At 43.3% G+C, this 20002-nt stretch overlaps 1 protein-coding gene across 8 annotated transcripts in view; it reads right to left on the bottom strand.

Annotated features, from left to right (window-relative positions):
• Positions 1–1992: 1992 nt before the first annotated feature.
• The window catches only part of LOC143362553 (cytotoxic granule associated RNA binding protein TIA1), a 582269-nt gene continuing 564259 nt past the window's right edge, over positions 1993–20002 (bottom strand). For 6 of the 8 annotated variants that reach the window (XM_076802821.1, XM_076802827.1, XM_076802824.1 and 3 more), the window contains 3 exons: positions 18343–18584; positions 16703–16883; positions 1993–13594 (listed from right to left, as the gene is read on the bottom strand). In XM_076802821.1, the coding sequence (XP_076658936.1) occupies positions 13553–13594; positions 16703–16883; positions 18343–18584 (465 nt within the window). In that variant the 3' untranslated portion in view covers positions 1993–13552. Of the gene's footprint in view, positions 14451–16702; positions 16884–18342; positions 18585–20002 lie in introns of all 8 variants that reach the window. The other 2 variants (XM_076802823.1, XM_076802820.1) reach the window with 2 other exon arrangements.

The raw sequence follows: 20002 nt of genomic DNA, 5'->3' as shown, positions 1-20002 counted from the left end.
TAGTTTTATGATTATACTGTTCGCGTGCGTACAACTTGAACAGTTTTAATCGCTCGTTGAAAGAGACTTTAATTAACGCGATACGTAAAGGGAAAACTTGGGCAGAATTTATGCTTCGATTCTGCTATTCATCTTCGAACTATAAGACTTGTTCGTCTTGTGGACACTATCTGCCTCGAATCTGCGATACTCTCTTAACGTCTGAATAAACTTATTACCTCTGGTTTAGATTCGTATCGAACGCGGTAATGTCATACGGTATCGTGTATTCAATGTAACCGCGTATCACGATTATAGATTTGTAAGGCGCCACGGGAACAGGAAAAATAAAATTTTTCAGGCTAGTTAGGAGAATGATTTACTTTTTGTTCTCGTGTGTCGTGCGGGTTCCACCTTATCTTGGTACGATGGGGGAAAATATTAAGACGTTCTCGATTTTGACAATTTAATTCACTGTAATGCTCCGAAATATTCGTTTTCGTTCAACAATTACAACTTGGCCTAAATTAATTATCTAACGTATCGTCAAATATTCCTCTATTGAAAATGATATTAAAAATAATTCTATTTTAATTCAAACAACCATATGATCATCTGATTGATAAGAAGTTGTACATTAATGGTTGAAATGAAATTGTTCGAAGAGGGAGGGGGAACGATCGAACAACATACATTTTCTATAATATATTTTACATTATAAACCAACCATACATCATCATAATAATATCTTATATTCTTAAGCCTAAGCGTGTTTTATCCTATACTCTCATTTATATACTTCCTTCGTATTTATACTTTGTTTACTTCCTCATAGTATTTTATATATGTATATGTATACATATGTACATATGTATATATACACATATACCGATATTATATATGTGTATATATATATATATGTATATATATTTTATTTATATTCATCATTATTTATATTATATACTATGCCATGCGTATATGTATATATATATATATACATATACATACATATAATATGTACATATACATATATGTATATATAATATCATACACGCTTTTTTGTTTCCTCTCACACACGTCTCAGGGTGTCTCGAGTCTCCGTTTCTTTCAATTTTTTTTCTTTTTTTTCTATAACCGCGTGAGAATTGTCTGTTTTGGAGGTATCAGTCCCCTATCATCTCATTCGTTCGCATCCCCTATATACTTGTGCACGTGTGCATCTATGTTTTTTTTTTTTTTAGGTAAATGTCGCTCGGTGATTCGTGTGTGGTAGAGTGGCGTGGGTTCTGTATCATCGTTTCTTTTCTTTTCCCTCATGTCCGCGCGAGTAATAATCGTGTATAACGCGTCTATACGTCGAGTGTTCTTTCTATCTGTGTGTGTGTGTGTGGGTATATGTATGTCTGCTGCCGCGTGTGTATGGTGTACGGTGTTACGATTTCTTTTATTTTGTTGTTGTTGTTGTTGTTTCTTCTGCGCGTGTGTGTGTGTGTGATGTCGGTGATAATAATAGTCGTCGGCACGCGGTCCGATACCATGATCGCGCGCGTTAACGACCTCTATCGCATCGGTACAAATTACATATACAGGTGTACAAGGTTCTCTGCTTGTTCGGGCTGCGTGTCCGGCGATTTGCGTCTCGTCACCTTAAAACTTAAACTGTATGTATAATCGCGAAGAGGCTGCCATGGGACCCCGCGGGCCGTATTTATTTCGACGGGATCTCGCGGAGGATTCGATCGCGCGGACCCCCGAGATGATCACTATATATTAACTGTATAGCGATCGCTATTCGCCAGTGTTAAATAAAAATATCGCGGACGATGCACGTATTTTGTTCATATTTATTACTTCTTTTTTTTTTTTGTTTCTTTTCTTTCGTTTTTTTTTTTTTTGTTCTGGATGGACGTTGTGTACCGGTCCCTTCCCTCGATCTCCGCGCGTCGGTAGCCGTTCTCCCAGACGGTGTGCGGTTGTGTACATCATCGTCGTTTCATATGTTACTTTGTTTCGTTTATTCTTTTGTTTCGTCGTTTCTTAATGTCCTTTATACACGTGTTTGTTTTTTGTTCTCGAAGTCTCGCTTTTGTTTTTTTGTTGCTTTTCAACGGATCGTTTTCCCGCAGCTCGTTCCGGACTCGTGTTTCTTCGTTTCGCGCTAGCTTCTTATTTTTTTGTTTTATTGGTTTCCGTTTCTCGAACCCCGAAAATGTTTCGCATACATACGATGAAAGTTAAAAAAGGCACCTTACTCCTTAGCGTACGGTCGTGAGTGATATGCCGCATACCGCGCCGGGGGGTTGGTTGTTTTTGGGGGGTGGGGGAGGGTGGTTTTTCGGGTAAGGGTGAGAAGGACGACCCATATAATGCGTGCGAACTTCAAATGAGTCCCGTTTGCAAACACGCGCGGAAAAACTGCGCGACAACGGGTAGCAGGGGGCGGGGGGAGGGCGGGGAGGGGCCTAAACGCGTCTCCCGCGATATCGTAATCGCCATAAGTACACGGGGAGGATTATGCCCTCTCTCTCCCGCGTTGTCACAGTTTCTGTCCGTGTTTCTGGCGACGGAACTTTAATCTCGTCTCGTTCACTCACACTCTCGCGGGGAGGAAACACGCGCGCACACACACACGCACACACACACATGCTTCCACACACATCTACAACCCTTTCTTCTCCCTGTCCCTTGGCTTTTTCCTCCGGTTCATCCATTGACAGACTTTTACCTTTTTTTTACCTCAACTATTGCTCACGGTTACCTACCATTCACATCTTTTTCTCACTCGTTCTCTCTCTCTCTCTCTCTCTCTCTCTCTCTCTCTCTCTCTTCGAAGGGGCTCAGGGGGTCCGGCAGGCTAGCCACAACACTTCTCCTCGTCTCGTTACGAGTTACGGTTTCCAATGATTTTTTTTTTCAAGTCACTTAACAGCTAAAGTATTTAACACAGTACATTCGCGAAGCCCGCGCATTTTTTTTTTTCTTAAACAAATTCTGCACGCATTGCCCCGACTCTTTCTCTCTCTCTCTCTCTCGTTCTCTCTCTCTCTCTCTCTCTCTCTCGCGCGCGTTCTTCTTCTACGGTTTGTTTGTTTCTTTACGCTTATACTCGATATATTCGCTAGTTTTTTTTTTCTCGACTAATGTTATTTTCCCCTTACACACTTACGTTCTGGTATGTATATATAATATACATAGTTGTGTTGTTTTTTTTTCTTTTTGCTTTGTATTATATATATACGCCTGTGTATATATACATATTACGTTAATAGATGTATGTATGTATACACATACAGATGCACGTGTTGGTTTTTTCTACTTTTTTGTAGCTTCGTTTCCACTGTCAATATATATGATCATATACATATGTTATACTTTAAGGTATGCTCGCTTACGGCTCCTACGGTTTTTATTTTGCTTTCTTTCACTTGTGTGCACCTTGTCTTAAACATCCTTGTTTATTATTTTTATTTAGTTATTTAGTTATTTATTTAGTTATTTATTTATTTAACGGCTAAACTGTTTTCTCTTTTTCTCACGGTGCTCTGTGATCGGTATCCGAAAAGTAGCGTAGCTGCTGCCTTCCTACTCCGAATTTCGTTCCTGTGATCGGTCGAAACAATCGAAGCATTGACGGACTTTCAGGTGTCTCGTTTTGCTACCCGCGTATAGTTGAACGAAAGCTCTGTCGACGAGTTCGCATCGAGTGGCCTCTAAACAGTATCTGCGATTCGCGAATCATTTACAAAATTGCAGGAATTTGAAAGCAGAACGCGAGCACGGCAGAGCCTCCCGTTATTCGAACAATTAAACCAACAGTCGAATCAAAACTATCTAATTTGTCGTCGATAGACTGTCGATCCTCGCGCAATTTCATTCTCGGAGATTATTTTACAAAAGTTCAAACAAAGGAGAAACTATACAGAAGATTTTTCTCATTGTAACAATGAAATAATGTTCGCTGTTAATATACACGTTCTCTTGTATCTTAACATTTTGTACACGCCATAAGCGCACGGGAATCTACAGTCTGTAGCGAAAGTCGCGTTAAATGTTAACAAATACATCACTGTGATCGTTATCAGAAGTTAACTTGCGTTAATTTTTAAGAAATTTAAATTAGAATTTAGGATGCAATTGCGAATTGTTTTTCACTGGTATTTCAAATAGAAAAGAACTATAAAAGCTTTCCACGTCAGTTCGGATACTGGAGGCTGTACTATGGAAACTGAAGTTCGGTTCACAGTGCTCGCAGAAATTCGACTCCGAACGCAACATACTAAACTGTCTCAGCGATTTTCCTCCCGTTCTTAAAACCCGATTATTATTGACACACAACCAGTCGTTAGAATTCTCGTTAAAATATTAATCGCTAACAATAAACACCTTACATTTTGTACAAGGACAAATTAAAACCCCGACCCGCCTCGCGCGCAAGCATCGATCATCGCGTTAAAATATATGTTAGTTAGTCCTTGTGTGCATAATTTTGACACGATTTTCTACACGATCCTCGTCTAAATTCTTCTTTCCTTTTCTTTTATTTTACATATGGCACGATTCTATGTATGTACAAATTTTCATTGCTCGCCTATTTACTTGTTGAATGCTGTAATGCTATCCTCCCGAGTATTTAGATTAACACTTTATAAACAAATGTAAATAGTATCACTTTATAGGACGGTAAGATAGGTATGCGTCGTCTACATATATCTGCACATGGTTGAAGGAACTCTCAATATATGAAACAATAGAATCTACCTAGTGCATCGTCTGTGTGACAATCGCGAAACAAATCGTTTCCACAAAATGCACGGTGTCTCGCGCCGACGAAATGATATACCGTAATGCGAACGAAACAAATGATCCTAACTCGCTAGCTATACACTTCTAATTTCACCTTTCTCAAAAGGAAAGCGTTCATGTATGTATGTACGTTTCATATTGCGATTTACGCCGTCGGCTGCACACGGTGTTCCGTCTGTTTCTATTGTTCGAAATATCTCCGATATTTTTGTGACACGAAAAATATCATTTTTGTTCGGCCGTGAAATCATTGACGCGCGCGCGCACCGAAAGCAATTGAAACACCTGTGATAATAGGTGTGTGTCTTAGTTTGTCAGACTTACGACTCTTTAATTCCTCTTTTTACGAAGGTTCTTAAAAAATGGCGTCCCCCGTGATCCGTTGCACCGATCGGGACACGCCAAAAGCAGTCGACAATCTAATGAAAAAAGAATCATTCGTTTCCTCTATTCGAACGTGTACTTAAATCGAAATACAATTGTAAATACATTTCCATAGTAAACTCTCTTCCTTAAGAAAACTATAATACTCCCGCCGTCCATTTCATCAAACTCCGTTGTTTCCTTTAAAATTATTTGAACATCACATTATCACAACTTACTTAAGAAGATATCGACGACATTGAAAGCTTAAGAAAGACGAGCACAAGAGAAAACGGTTCTCCATTATCGCACTTGCCTACCGTCATTAAAAGTCAGTAGAGTTCCCCGCGTCCGAATACCCTAATCCAAATGTTGAATCCGAACAGAATGATTTGCCAGGGTGTGGTTCTACACGCATTTATACCGTGACCTCTTATGCCAATAACCTATGTAGCTACTAATTTTCCCCGTTCAAAAACTTTTTTCGAAAAATCACCCTTGGGACCGATTATTTTACCATTGACTTACTTCTGCGGCCAGAAATTGCAGGCACCGGGATCTTCAAGACCACCGTGGGGGACTATGGCTGTTGACATAAGAATCAGTATGATACATTGAAACAAATCGAGTCAGTCTTCGTGATTCTGAAAGAACTGAAGCGTTAGCACAACGACTACTCTATTAGCACGATTATGGTCGTATTCGGACGCGGGAGGCTCCACCGCAGCTCCTATTTTTCCCCGGATATTTTTCCGTATCATAACAAATAGGGGAGATACATAGTTCGGATGATGAAAGTATGCGAGACCTCCTGGGTACTAAAAATCTCCTATCCGTTGTCCGTTCTTACAGATCCTAATGAGGGGTCGTTCGTTCCGCTAAATCGCGCAATGATATGTTTATATCACGTTGTATACTCGTAAAAGCGGCGTTCACAATGTAATCGATCGGGAAACAAAAAAGAGAGAATATGAAAGTGAAAAGAAAACTAGCTCTTTTTTTTTTTACTTTGCTGGTTCCTTCATCACCGATGCCACCGAAGTCCCTCTACCTATCAATCGTTCGAGATCGCACGAAAGCATATCGGAACTTAATTACTTTAGTCAGTCCTCGGTGAAAGAAGCACGCACACGTTTTTCCTAAATGTATGTTTCATCAATGATTGTCGGTTTATCGTATTTGGTAAATCTTCGCGAGGGAAATCCTTCTGTGTAGAAAATCATCAATCTATAGAGTGATTCGGTGGTTCGACGGAGTAGGACGCAGGGTCATCAGGATGCCAAACAAGGTGGCTAATGGGACGAGAGACGCTGTCACAGACCAGGTGTAAGCGGGCTGTTCACTTCAGCAGCGAAATTTTGGGGTCAGCGATGTCAGAACCAATAGAAAACTACCCCCCTTCCTCCGAGCACTGTTAGTGGGCGTGGCTTCGCGGCTCTGGGCTTCGATTAGGCCAGAACAGCACCCCCTGGGGCAATTCAGTGGCAATCTTTACCGATGATTCAATGTGTTTCTTGTCACATAATCGTTAGGATTGTACAATTTTGATTTTTTGCGTTAGATTTGTCTATATCGAAACTGAACGATCAGAAAACAGTTGCAAACAATATATTTCGAAATTTGATTACTTCTTGTTCTGGCTTGTACCGATTCAAGTGTCAGTCACTGTTCGACAGGTGTCTTCGAGTGTCCCTTCAGGGTAAACGACGTGAGAGAATTAGATTTGCTCCGAGTGGGCGTGGTCCAGGAGCCAGGGCCTTGCCCCACGGGGCATCGGGGCCGATTTCCTCGTACACCTGGTCTGTGAAGGTATCGCGAAAGAAGTCGAAGGTGTCGGCAAGATGGCTGGGCAAAGGGGGCGTAAAGAATAAGGGAACTGGGTCGTCGTAATTCGTGAATGTGTTGATTCGATAACGGGGCGAATACGGGTGGCGTGCCAGCTTGTTGAAGCTGAAACGACCGACGCGACGATCGTGATCGCCTAAACGACGAAAATCGCGGCGTGCATGGTCGCGGGATGGCCTCGAGAGATTTTTGCGACTTTTTTGTCGGGGGTTGGGGGCACGGACGAAGGATAGAGGCAGCAGCCACAATTCGTTCCCTCTATATTTATGTTCTCGAACGCGTTATTTTTTTTTTCGTTTAGGTGTACGTCTGTTTGTATGTGTGTGTGTGTGTGTGTGTATGTGTGCGCGGATGTACAGGTGTGTGTTCGAATGCTCTCATACGCCGTGGGTGTCGCTGTGCTGCATGTAACCTGCGGATATAGTTTTATTGCGCTATGTAATTGTGTTCTCCGTGAACGTTTCTTTCCTCGTCGCATTTGCTAACCTAGTGATGGTCAAGCTAGACTAGATCCAACTACGTCTAGGGCTGTTGTTAAGTAATCTCGTCGCTACGTTTCGTACGCGTACAATGTTCGCGTGACGGTGTGCTGGTTGCTCTGTAACTCGTGTGTATTTACATACGTGTACCTATCTCTCTCTCTCTCTCTCTCTCTCTCTCTCTCTCTCTCTCTCTCTCTCTCTCTCTCTCACCCTCTCTCTTTCTCTCTCTCTGTGTGTGTGTATACCGTGTACGCGTGTCTCGGTGTTGGTTTCGTGCAGACATGTTGCACGTAACGTTGTGTGAATGTACATTGTTCTTTATGTTCCTTCGGGCGTGATTACGCGCACGACTTAGGTACCATAAATGGATTTTACCATTTTGTGTTAGATGTATCACACGTTCTTTCTTTCTCTCATACACAGACACAGACGCACACGCACGCACGCACGCACGCACGCGCGTAATCTTTCTTTCTCGGTCTCTTTCGCGCTTTCTCCCGTTCCTCTCGCGTGCCCATTCGCTCGGCATCATTCTTCCTCATTTTAACTAAGCTTTTTACACGGTTCCTCGCGACTCCGCTTTTTTCCGCTTCGTCATCGTTACTTTCCAAAACCCCGTATTATCTCCTACTCGTCAGGTTACATTAATTACCTATTTATCACTTTACACTACATTTTTGGTTTTCCCTTTAATGCAGCGCCGTTCCATTTGGCTAGCTCCATTCGGTTCTCGTTCGTTTTTTACTTTTTATTACCTAGAGAACGGTACTTGAGAGGCTACGGTAATGTTCCTATACGCGTCCCGATGCCTCGGGACGCTTCATTTTTGTCGCGCGCACACACTCTCTTGCTCTCTTGCTCTCTCTCTCACTCTCTCTCTCTCTCACTCTCTTTCCGTGTCGCTCGGTTTCTTTTCTTTTTTTAAATACTTTTTACAAGGACGTGGGTCTCCGACGGTTCTTTAAAAGAGCGGGAGACCGCTCCGTTTTCGCGCGGTTTTGAAAGTGGAACCGAGTCGAGAGGCAGATTCCTCGGGAAACGGGGACTGATTATACGAGCAGAAGAAGCGCGAGCCGAGACCACCGGCCGTGTGTGTTACTTTGATTTATATGTTTTGTGTGTGTGTGCGTGTCTCTCTCTCTGTGTGTGTCGCGCCCGGTTTAATCGATTCGACACTTGGCGCGAAACTTTTTAAATTTCAACGCTATACCACAAGAAAACGTCCCGCGCGCTCGGCGTCACGCTTCTCATTTACAAATGGTCCTTTTCCCGCCCCTCTCGCTCGTTCTACGTTTCAGAAAAATAACCTATATTTTTATTCCATTTTCGTTTCGCCTAACTAATAATGTACACGATATTTTGTTTCACTTATGTTCTCATATTGTTCCTTACGGGCTAGGTTTATCTCGCGTTTACAGAGCTTTCCTTCTTTTGTCATTTTTGTTTCTTTACTTACGATGATTTAAAATAACAGCTTTCCTCGCTGTCGCACGTTGTTATATATATATATATATATATATATATATATTTATGTATATATTTATATATGTAATAAATATATATATAAATATACATATACGTATCTGGTATTTTTACGTGTATGTATATGTTTTATTTATAATTCTTTCGTCTCTTCCTCGCGACTTGTAGCGTGTCCTGTTTTTAGGCTGCGCGCGTTGGTTGACGTTTGTGCCGAGAAACGGAGAACGACAGAGCACGTTCCAGGTTGGCCAAGGTAACGCTTGGCAACGAAACGGTTCATCGTGTTATCAGTTGTTCTGGTTTTCCTGGTGACTTCATCTCCTCTCTCTCTCTCTCTCCCTCTCTCTCTCTCTCTCTCTCTCTCTCTCTCTTTTTGTTGTGTTTTCTCTTTTGTAGTCGGTTCGGTTCGTCACAGCGGTATATTAATTGAATTTTCCGGTAATTCGTTGTATTCTTACGCTACTTTTGACAAACGACACTTACAACATTTCTCGTATTTATCAATTACAAAAACAATTGACGGCAAATACGGTGAAATATACGTTGGTGTTGATCTTGGGCCACAATTCTTATGTTTTTTTTTTTTTTTAGGTACACACGTTGCGGAAAGTTGCTTGCTTCTTTGCACGATTCTCTCGGTCGTTCGTGTTCGATCTATCGCCGGAAGGACGCTAACTCTGATCGACGAAAATTATCCGTTTTTTGTTTCAATCGTACCGAACAGATTGTAAATCAAACGAGATTGGAACGAATAGAATGAAAGATTCGCGTCTTTTTGGACACGGTGAACGGAACAAAGTCAGGACAGTCGCGATCGATCGATCGATCCACGCGGTTCAACTCGAGACTGATTCCTTTTTATCGATCAGCTTCACCGGCAGGGGGGTGCTGGGGGAGGATTGGGGGAAGACACTAAGGGGATCGTCGAATCACGCGTGGTAATGTTGTTGTGTACTTAAGCATAATGTTTCAAACACGGAAACGTTTGACCCGTTTGCTTTTCATCTTCAAATAGGACAACATTAGTTTACGAAGAATTAATGGCACGAAACGTTTGTGGTCCGCAAGATGGACTGAAGGCACACCATTTATATATCCACGTCAACGTATTACGCGTCGCATCGTTCGGAAAAATTAGTAAGATTTACTGGTAACACCTAAACGCTACATTCCCTCTCTCTCTCTCTCTCTCTCTCTCTCTCGCATCTTTTTTCTTCTATTATTTTTGTTCGTTTGATTTCGTTATTCCTCCGTATCCGATGCAGTCCCATTGTCGACGCCAACGTTCGCGCACACGTCGCAAACGTGCATCGGTCTTTGATCATCACGCTTTTGATTTGAAACTCTTGAGCGCTTTTGATTCGTTTAAAGCACGGTGTCCGTCGTCTATCTTTTGATTAGTAACAAAGTTGTCTATCGCTTTTATCTCTCCCCGGTTTCTCTCTCCCGTCCCTCTCTTCCCCGTCTCGCTCTCGACTCCCACGACCCTGTGTCTAACCGTTACCGGTCGACCCGTTCCCTCCTATCGTTCGTCGCGCGTTCCTTTCGGGACTCGACTCTCTAAATTCTATCGTTCGTCTGTTTCCCCCTTTTCTTACGACCGCGTCTACCGGGCTACCAGGGGTCGAGAAAACGGTCTCGTTATCGAAAGACACTGCGCAAACACGAAACACACGGCGCGCGATCGCCGAACCACGACCGCGAGAGTTCGAACAGAGAAACGTGGAAACAGAATCGTGCTCGAAACCGAGGGAAACCTAAGCGTCGCGGCGGAGCAGGGGAACAGATCACCGGAAGTCTAGACGATAACGGGTGTGGCGTCCAACGTCGTCGTTGTTTCTACCCGTTCGTTATCACCGAATCTCGTTCATTTTTGCCAGTATCCTCTAGCTCCTTTTTTTTTCTTTTTCTTTTTGCGGGCTACTATAATAACGAACGCCAATAGCATTCGCGACGGTGTCGGTTCAAAGATATCGGAGGACAGGATACATATCCGCGAGGAAGGAACTCGATGCATCTAGTCTAACTTTCGTGCTGTTTTGTGCAATGTGTCTATCTATGAATTGTATAATTTCTTTCTCGTCTCTCGCTTGTTATTATAATTTCTCCGTTTTTATCATTCGTACGCTTTCACTCTCTCTCTCTCTCTCTCTCGTTCGTCCATACACACACGCTCTTCCATTCGCTTTTGTCACGCACCGCTTATATGTTCGTTTTTTTTTTTGTTGTTAGCTTACACTTGGTTTTTCGACTTAGTATCTTTGTTTTTCATCAATAGATCCGGCCAAGTCGAAATTCGGGACATCGGACAGACCGTTAATGGATTCTCCCCCTCTCTTTCTCTCTTCCCCTCACCTATCTCTCGTCAGATCGACCGTCGTCAATGTCCCATCTCTCCTCTCTCTCTCTCTCTCTCTCTCTCTCTCTCTCTCTCTCTCTCTTGATCTACATACACCGTTCGTTGTTGCGAATTCGTAGCTCGTAAGCTGATCAGCCTGCGAGCGAGTTACAGCAGAGAGACACGGGGGGTAAACGGCTTGTTCTTCATCCTAAGCTTAATGATTTATTGCTTAAGCGTCTTAAAGTAGAGATTCTCTCTTTGGTTCTATGGTATGCATGGTATATAAAAATCTAGAGTATAAGTTAAAAACCACGGTAGACCCGATACGTTTCACTGGAGTCGACCGATTACTGGACACTCTGTCTGATCGGCTTCTTTCTCGTCCTCTGTATCCCACTATTCTCTCTCTCCCTCTCTCTCTCTCTCTCTCTCTCTCTTTCTCTCCCTCTTCTCTATTTCTCTCTGTTCTTCTATTTCTCTTTCTCTTTTGTCTCTATCGCGCGATCAATGCGCCAAGCACCAGTCGACGGCCCTCGGTGCACGCGGCTGATCTTTTATAAAAATATCCAACTGTCTAAGCGCCGCGTTAGAAGGATTACAAGTCGAACAATAAAAACGGCTCGTCGTCTCTCTATCTGCAAGGACTTCGGTGCGTGATTTGTCTTTTGGCCTCGAGTTCGATAATAAATATAACAACCGAAGGGAGAGGAAGTCCTCGCAGCGGCGGAGAACGGATTAAGACACATGGATCCTATCTCAGTCCCGTGGTTCACGATAGTCGAGTGGGTTGTACGAAAGTGCATATTTATTTTCAACAGTTCGCGTATTCACCTAGGAACGTGGAAATTCTTCTCAACTCTCTCTCTCTCTCTCCTTCTCTCTCTCTCTCACACTCTCTTTCTTTCATTATTTCATGGAGGTCTGCCTTTTCGCCGAATTTCGAATCGCCCTTGATTAACGCTTTTTTTTCTGTTTTATTCGATAACATACCTACCTAACTAGCTAATTCTTGAATTTTGTATTTTTTTTTCGTTTTGTTAATAACACGCTTTTGTTTCTCTCTCTCTCTCTCTCTCTCTCTTTTTATTCAATCCTTTCGTTCTCGCTTTACACAACTCGGATCGACCGTCTCGATCACGAGCTTTCCTCTCGCTCTTCTCCTCTCTTTCTCTTTCTCTTCTTTTATTCGACTTATTAATCGTTTTATAATTTTTTTTTGTTCGCTGTTAAAGCCCAAACTACAAAAATAATGAATCCGGGTTACGGGGGGGAGGGTGGGGGGAGGGTCGGTATCTAGCGGCGTTCCGTTCCGTTCCGTTCTCGATCATCTTCGAAGACGTATGTACGTTGCGTAATATGCGTGCGTGTGTGTGCGGCTCCGTGTGTGTGCGTGTGTGTGTGTGTGTTTCTGTTTGTCCGTGGACGTTCAACGTCGTTCGAAGCCGGCGGTAAATTGTGTGAATCACGGAAGCTTGTTGTAAATTAGCCGGTGTGTTTCGTTGGCGACACGCGGGCATGTGTCTCGGTCGCTTTGCGTTTCGAGAGACGGTCTCTCGTCTGATGATCACGCATGGTGGTCCACGTACCCCGGAATTCGTGTTTCATTACTGAAGCTTTTTGTCACTGACCGTGACGGCAACGCTATCTATTAAATTCAAGCCGAGAGAGACACTACGTTTTATCCTACAGACTGGACGAGAGGATACCTCCGATTTTTGTTTCGACCGGTATACCAGTTTTTTTTTTTTATATCCTTCCTTCGTTTCTCCTCCATCCCCGTTAAGATTGCCGGTTACACTGGACGTGAAAATTTACGGGGTGGTTTTTGGATAGGGTGTAAGGGGGGCGGGGGCGGTCGGGGGGGGATCGTGGAAGTATTCTTCTCTCCGTTGACTCGCCTAACGGACACGTTTAACGGACAAGACTTCCGGTCCGTGCTCCGATTCGCTGTCCTTTCTTTCCCTCGCCTCGTTCGCTAGAGTGGTCGTTAACTATTTCGTTCGCTGATCACTGCGTTCTGTTGCGTTTCGTCAAGCCGGTTGCGGCATGATCTCGCTTGTCTTTGCAGTCGCGGCGGCGTCGATGGTGATGAAAATTTTGTAGTTGTTCTTGTAGTTGTAGTTGTTGTTGTTGTTGTTGTTGTTGTTGGTAGTTGTAGTGGTGGTGGAGGAGGTGGTGGTGGTGGTGATAATGGTGGTGGTAGTAACTGTTGTTGCTGTAGAAGTTGTTCCTGTTGGTGGGGTGTACTTGTTTACCATCACACTAGAAGGCTAGGCGTCAGCCAGTCCTCATCCGCTAGCTGGACCGCAACCAAGAACACACTTTACCATTTGAACACACAAACGCTGGTTAAGTCTTGGTCCGAATTTTAAGAAAATAATAGAAATTCTCTCTCTCTCTCTCCCACTCTCTCTCTCTGCTCCATTCTTTCTGTGTCTCTTTCTCTCGTCTGACACACTCTTTTCTCTCTCTCTCTCTCTCTCTCTCTCTCTCTCTCTCTCTCTCTTATGATAAAGCCACTTCTCGTCTCATTCTCTCCCTTTCACGCCAGCTCTTTCGCACCTCGCTCCATTTCTTCACACTCTATACACGAGGACTAATCGATCTGAATCTACCATTACCGTGACTCAACCTCAATTGTTCTCGGAAGTTGTGAAAAAGTGTGGACGATCAATGGAGACAATATTTATATTTTATATTATATATATAGCCCGCGAGCTGCGCTCTGTCCGGTCCGAAAAAAAAAATAACAAAAAAAGGAAAAGAAATAGAAAGAAAAGAAACGCACGTAGGAAGATAACGAGGTGCGGTTCGGAAGATTCTCTCTGATCGTGCGCTGTCCCCGATCAGTCGATCGTTTCCGTGAGGCAACGTTTCGGGGCAATCGAGAACCGAAATGTCAGCAACGGGAGGACGACTGAGACAACGATAGTTTCCCGTTCGTTCGTTCTTCCCCCATTCGTTTCCTGCGTTTTCTCTTCTTGCGTTCCGCCCGAAACGACGGTACCCATTTTAGAAACACGTTCTCCAACGACTACTCGCTGCTTCAATTCGAGGTTGAGCCAGGTCGTAGATGCAGTTTTCTTGATGTAAAGAGATATTCGAAAGTAAGGATAAGCCAGGCCGTGCGATGATAGGTGTAGCGATCACTGTGCCTGCGAACCGAAATATGTAAATAAAAGTAGTTCTTCGAATGACCTCGAGTATCTCCCCTGGCTCACGATCATCTTCTTACCGTCGCCATATTTTCTTTTACAACCTGGCGAATTTTTCTTGAACATCGTGTTCCCGCAGTGCCTAACTTTCAGAGTATCCTAAGACCGTTATTCGCCTACGCGCTAGTACTTTGTTAAACGATGACCGACTTCTTCGAGTTAGATTGTTCGCATGAATCGATGAGAGTCCAGCGAGATACTCGATTTCAGACAATCAAGTGCAGTAAGCGTGTAATGTCAGCCATGCTCGCATCACCGTCGAATATCCGTGCACATTGCACAACGTGCAGACACGAGTATGAAGGTGAACGTGACCGTTCGCATGCTCGTTACTTGTGGGATCTGTGACTAAAGATCGCGTTTCGTATGGTCTGTTCAGTGTCTCGAATTGTTTTGCAAGATAAATACGATTCGCCGTGTAAACATGAATTATGCGATTGTGTATCTTGAGATGAGATTGCATCTGCATCTTCGTTTTCGCAAGATTTGTTCGAATAACGCAGCAGTCGCACTCGCGAGGATTAAGTTGAATCGTCCTGCTACAAATCATGTTTATTTGGACGTCTTAATTCCTTAAATACGGCTAAATTAAACTCCAGGATTTATGATGGTAACAGATATTGCATTTAATTTGAAGAACCAATGTGTCTTTTTAATTAATTCCCCAGCAGCTGGAAGAATAGAGTTGAAAGAGAATCTCTGTGTTGCTTAAAAAAAAAAAAAGTACACGTTTTTAGTGTAACAAAAGGCCTCGTGAATTAACGGAAGAGTTTGAATTGTGTCTGGCGGAATTGCAGAGAGATCACTTTTATTTCGCACACAATTCTATCTGATTTATTTGTTCAATTCCACCGACTGAAGTTAATGTGCCCATTAGCCTTCGCAGTTCTTTCGTTCGACAATTATTTGCGTCAAATAAATAAATGCTGAAATAAACCTGAAATATTACGGTGAGAAAAAGTCTCGTCTATCGATTAATTTCGCCGTTTAATTAGGCTTGAAATTCGTCGATGAATGATATATCATTAAAATCAACGGCTTCGACGGAAATAAAAGAAACGTTATTTCTTTCGCTCGCGTCGTTCGTGTTCGTGTAAAGTTCTGTTGAAAATGAGACAACCGTTGAAATGCACTCCGCGAAGCAATAATACCAACAGCATTCGCGAACAATCAAGCAAATAGAATGGTAAATAAATGAAACAACTAAATGCCGATAGAAGTGTTCGATTTTTCAAGAAAAAGTGCAATGAAAAGTTTGCTCGACCAGACTGCATACCCTCCTATCGATTCGAGCCGATCGCGTGGATATCGGTGAAATTTATGCGTGCAATAGCGGCGGGGATGCGCGACATTCATTACGTAATGCAAGGTACGCTGTATTTCAAGGTATCGGGGACAACATTCTTATTAGAAAGCCACTCATGACACAGATTTCTGCAATCAACATCATTCAATCACCTCGACTAATTTCGATATCTCATACAGAAGCCAAGACTGCAACTCGTTAAATTATTACCACGATTTGATCCAATCATTTACAGCACCAATCATCATTTTACACCAATTGTGCAGAAACCATCGTAGTGCGGTTAAAAATTAATTAGTACACTCGTAGCACCAAAGTTCGGATAATTTTAAATGTTCGATTAAACGAGCAAGTTGATATTTAATACTTCAGAAAATATTGTGACACCTTCCAATGCGGTTCAAAAACTTGTCAGAATTTTTAGAACATACGTCTATAAGTGATAATAGAGAGATTGGCACAATTAACACTAGGTTTACGGAGCACTAAACGCGTCTATTTTGCATTACTTCGTAAAAGTAACAAGAACGTGCTACCCACATTTTTAAAATAATATATACCCAAAGAAATAAATTTGCTAAATAATTTCTTACGTATGCATCCTTAGAATCTTAATAATATTAAATTAAAAACATTAGAACCCGTCATTTTGACGGGTCCCGTAAATCTAGTGTTAAGAACGCTTGAAGGGGTTGCCGCAATAATTCCGGTTTCATCGACTTTTGGCCGGAGAGTATTGATTTTTGGTGGTCGTCCAACGAGTGAATCAAACAGAGAACGATGCATGGACACGTAAAGCGAGGTTACACTTACATCGATTAGAGACTATGGTAGGTAACGAAATATGCACGCGTATAGAAAACAGACAGAGAAAAATAATGGTTACCTGGAACTGTTGCATCGGGTAGGCCATCATTTGTGCCGGTGGTGGTGGTGGTGGGGGTGCGGCTTGCACCCCTGGGGGTGCCGTGACCGTCGTGGCGTGGTGTGGCGGTAACTGTGGTCCCCCAGGTAATCCCTGGCCCCAACCTGCTGCCGTGCCAGCAGCGTGGACACCCATTCCCATTCTGTATATACAGGTTGCACATGTAATTTCCCCGGTAAACAAATGCACATGGCTGAAGAAAAGAGAATTTTTTAGCAGTCGGTTTCGTTCGAACTAAATCGTGCTTGCATTAGGTGTTTTAACCCCTTTGCCATCCAAACTGTCTAAAATAATCAAAATCACGCGAGTCGTATACAGGGTCATCCGTTTTTAAACGGCCAAACGTCAACCAGCTATAGAGGACCCCAAATGAAACAACTTTCACCCCTAACACTTTTTTTGATTCGGTCTTGATTTGTAAATAATTGCAAAAACCCGTCATTTTTTGCGTTCACTTAAGATTAAATATATTAGGACTGCAATTATGTATCTTGATGATTTTTCCTTTGTTTGGTTTAAAATAAATAGGGGCATCTTTTTTATTAAGTCAACCTTTTTGTATGACCTTTGGATCTTGGGTTTTTTGACATGGGGCACGCCGTGGAGATTGAATGAAATGACTTCGAATCAAAAAAAGTGTTAGGGGTGAAAGTTGTTCCATTTGGGGTCCTCTATAGCTGGTTGACGTTTGGCCGTTTAAAAACGGATGACCCTGTATACTTTTACAGAGTACGTTCCGAGAAACGTGTGTCGACCATGATCTCAGTCTTTCTTAATCGATAGAGATCGTGTAGAGTTTGATACATTTAACATAATGCAACATAAATTTTCTATGGCTATATAATTTTTCTGATAAGACAGGTATTACGGACATTTATCGCCACGTGTCGTTACGTTTTATTACGTAAAAACGTCGCTAGACAACGTTTACTATCAAGATGACAGTTTTACAACGTTCTATATTTACGTCACCGGTGTTACGGCGGGTGCGTGATCTCCTACGAACGTGAGTTATGCTACTACATAAATGAGCTTAATGCGTTTCGTCTGAGGGCAACGAATTTGTCGGATGAATTAATTTCACGTGTTGTCTTTCATTCTCGTACGCAAAAATAAATTCCCATAAGTCCATTAAGTGGGCTGATAGCAACCCTTAACCAGGCGGCTATAAATGCTGTTCAATTAAATTTAACCCTCAGCACTCGAAGCTATTCCAACTCTAAAACGAAACATTTCTTCTGACCTAGAATATTGCCTTTCTATATATATTTTTCATGTCATACCAACGAAAATGGTGCAATTTGCTCGTGCAATACCGAAATGTTTAGTAATTTATTAAATACAAACAAATTTAATAATGTAAAAAATATTTTGAATAATGATACATTTTTAGTGGTGCCTTACACTCACCATTCGAGTGCTAAGGGTTAAAATACAAATAATTTTGCTTCACACCCAAAGTTCTCCAATCTACCTAGTGTTTAATTTTTCATTTTTAATCGCGCTTCGACCTCGGACGTTCAGCGAACAAACTCGTAAGCACTGTCGCGCCTATCGCGATCATTACTATGATCAGAAGTCGTAACTCTGGGATAGCTCACCCCATGTATTGCGCCTGTTGATAGCCGGCGAACTGTCCGTAAGTGTATCCCTGCATTCCCTGCAGGAAACCGCCGGCTTGCATCTGCGTCGCTGTCGTGGGGTAAGATTGGGGCGGATACCAGTATCCAAGCTGTCCAGTACCACCGACGCCGCCGACGCCTCCGACACCCGCGACGCCCGCCGCCGCCGCGGCGGCAGCAGCTGCCGCCGCGTAGTATGGGTACGTCGCCGACGATAACGCCTGGGAGAACACCGGGATCAATGAAATAGAACAGAGTAAGGGTAATGCGCGGGGGATTTTATACTTAACGATGTCGATAGGGTTAGGAATGGTAATGCCGTGCCCGCGCAGCGCCGCTTAAAAATCATAATCCCGCGTATATCTCGTTGAAATTGTCGGAACGCGAACGACCCGACGCAGGCGATAGCTTTAACACGCCCGCGAACATTTCTCCTATTTTTATTGGTCCTACAATTTTTTCTATTGCCGCGTAAAACGAGAAAATTCTTCCCTTCCGATTCGACGTGGCAGCGATATCGTTGGACGAATTTTTGCAATCGGTATAACCAGTTTAAATTTCACGAGGTAGCAATACCGCGAGATGTGTTAAGCGTATCGGGGGTAATTGCGGACACTTATGCGTTGCAACGTTCGTCTCGCTGGCCATCGAGAGAGTTTCGCGTCCCGGTGAAACCTACGGCATCTCGAGAGCTCGATTCGTCGAATCGATCAGCGTGCGTCGATTGTCCGCCGCAGCAGCGGTTGCCAGCCAATTTAGCAAGGTTAAGAAGGAGATCGAACACGGAGACAGTCTAACACGGCGAGCAGAGCCGAGGCCGGGACCATGATGAGGTACGCAGTGTTGCGATATCCTCGGTGCTCGTGGGAGAGCCGCGTTATGGGAATAGGGATCAATTAGAGCGATGTCACGGGCCGAGTAACAGTGGATGGATGGACAGAAGTACTGACGAGAGGGGGGGAGCGAAAGGGTCGAGAGAGGACGTACTTCGGCTACCATTCCCAGATCGGACGTACTTACTCATCCTACCGGCGCTAATTGCTAAGAGACCTAATAGACACACTCGAGAGCAAGACTCGTGAATAGACCGGAATCTTGCCCGACTCCCGGCTTCCCCTTTTCTTCCCCTTTTCTTTCTCTTTCTTTCCCCTTTTGACCGTTTTCGCTCTCGTCCACTTCTCTCCGGCTACCCCCCCCCCTCCCCCCTCTCTCTATTTCTCTATCTCTCTCTCTCTTCGTTCGCTGAAGGCGTATACCGAACCGGACGGAATTAGAAATCGAATACTGTAATTATTTCCTGCGCCGATGCCTGCGAGAGTTTACCATTTCGCGATTTATCCCCGGTAATGATCTCTAAACGAGGTATAATGGTCTTTCGACGGGGATGGTATTTCGTCCCGAGGAAAACCGATGTCGCGACGAGAGCTCCATGCTGTTTAATTGACGGCGCGGCGCGACTCGACGCTCCTAGCAACCGTATTTTTGTGTCGTGAGCGTCGATACAAAACGGTTTTTGGGATTCAAGGAGTACGCCACGGAAATGTGTGCTTGGAATTGCTGTCTCTTGATTTAATCTCAACTCGAACGTCCGCCGATAAGGTCGATCGAACTTGTAACACGATGTATTCACCAGGTCATC

The sequence above is a fragment of the Halictus rubicundus genome, chromosome 17 (assembly GCF_050948215.1).
Source record: "Halictus rubicundus isolate RS-2024b chromosome 17, iyHalRubi1_principal, whole genome shotgun sequence".
Classification (NCBI taxonomy): Eukaryota; Metazoa; Arthropoda; class Insecta; order Hymenoptera; family Halictidae; genus Halictus; species Halictus rubicundus.
This window is presented reverse-complemented; position numbering and strand designations above follow the sequence as displayed.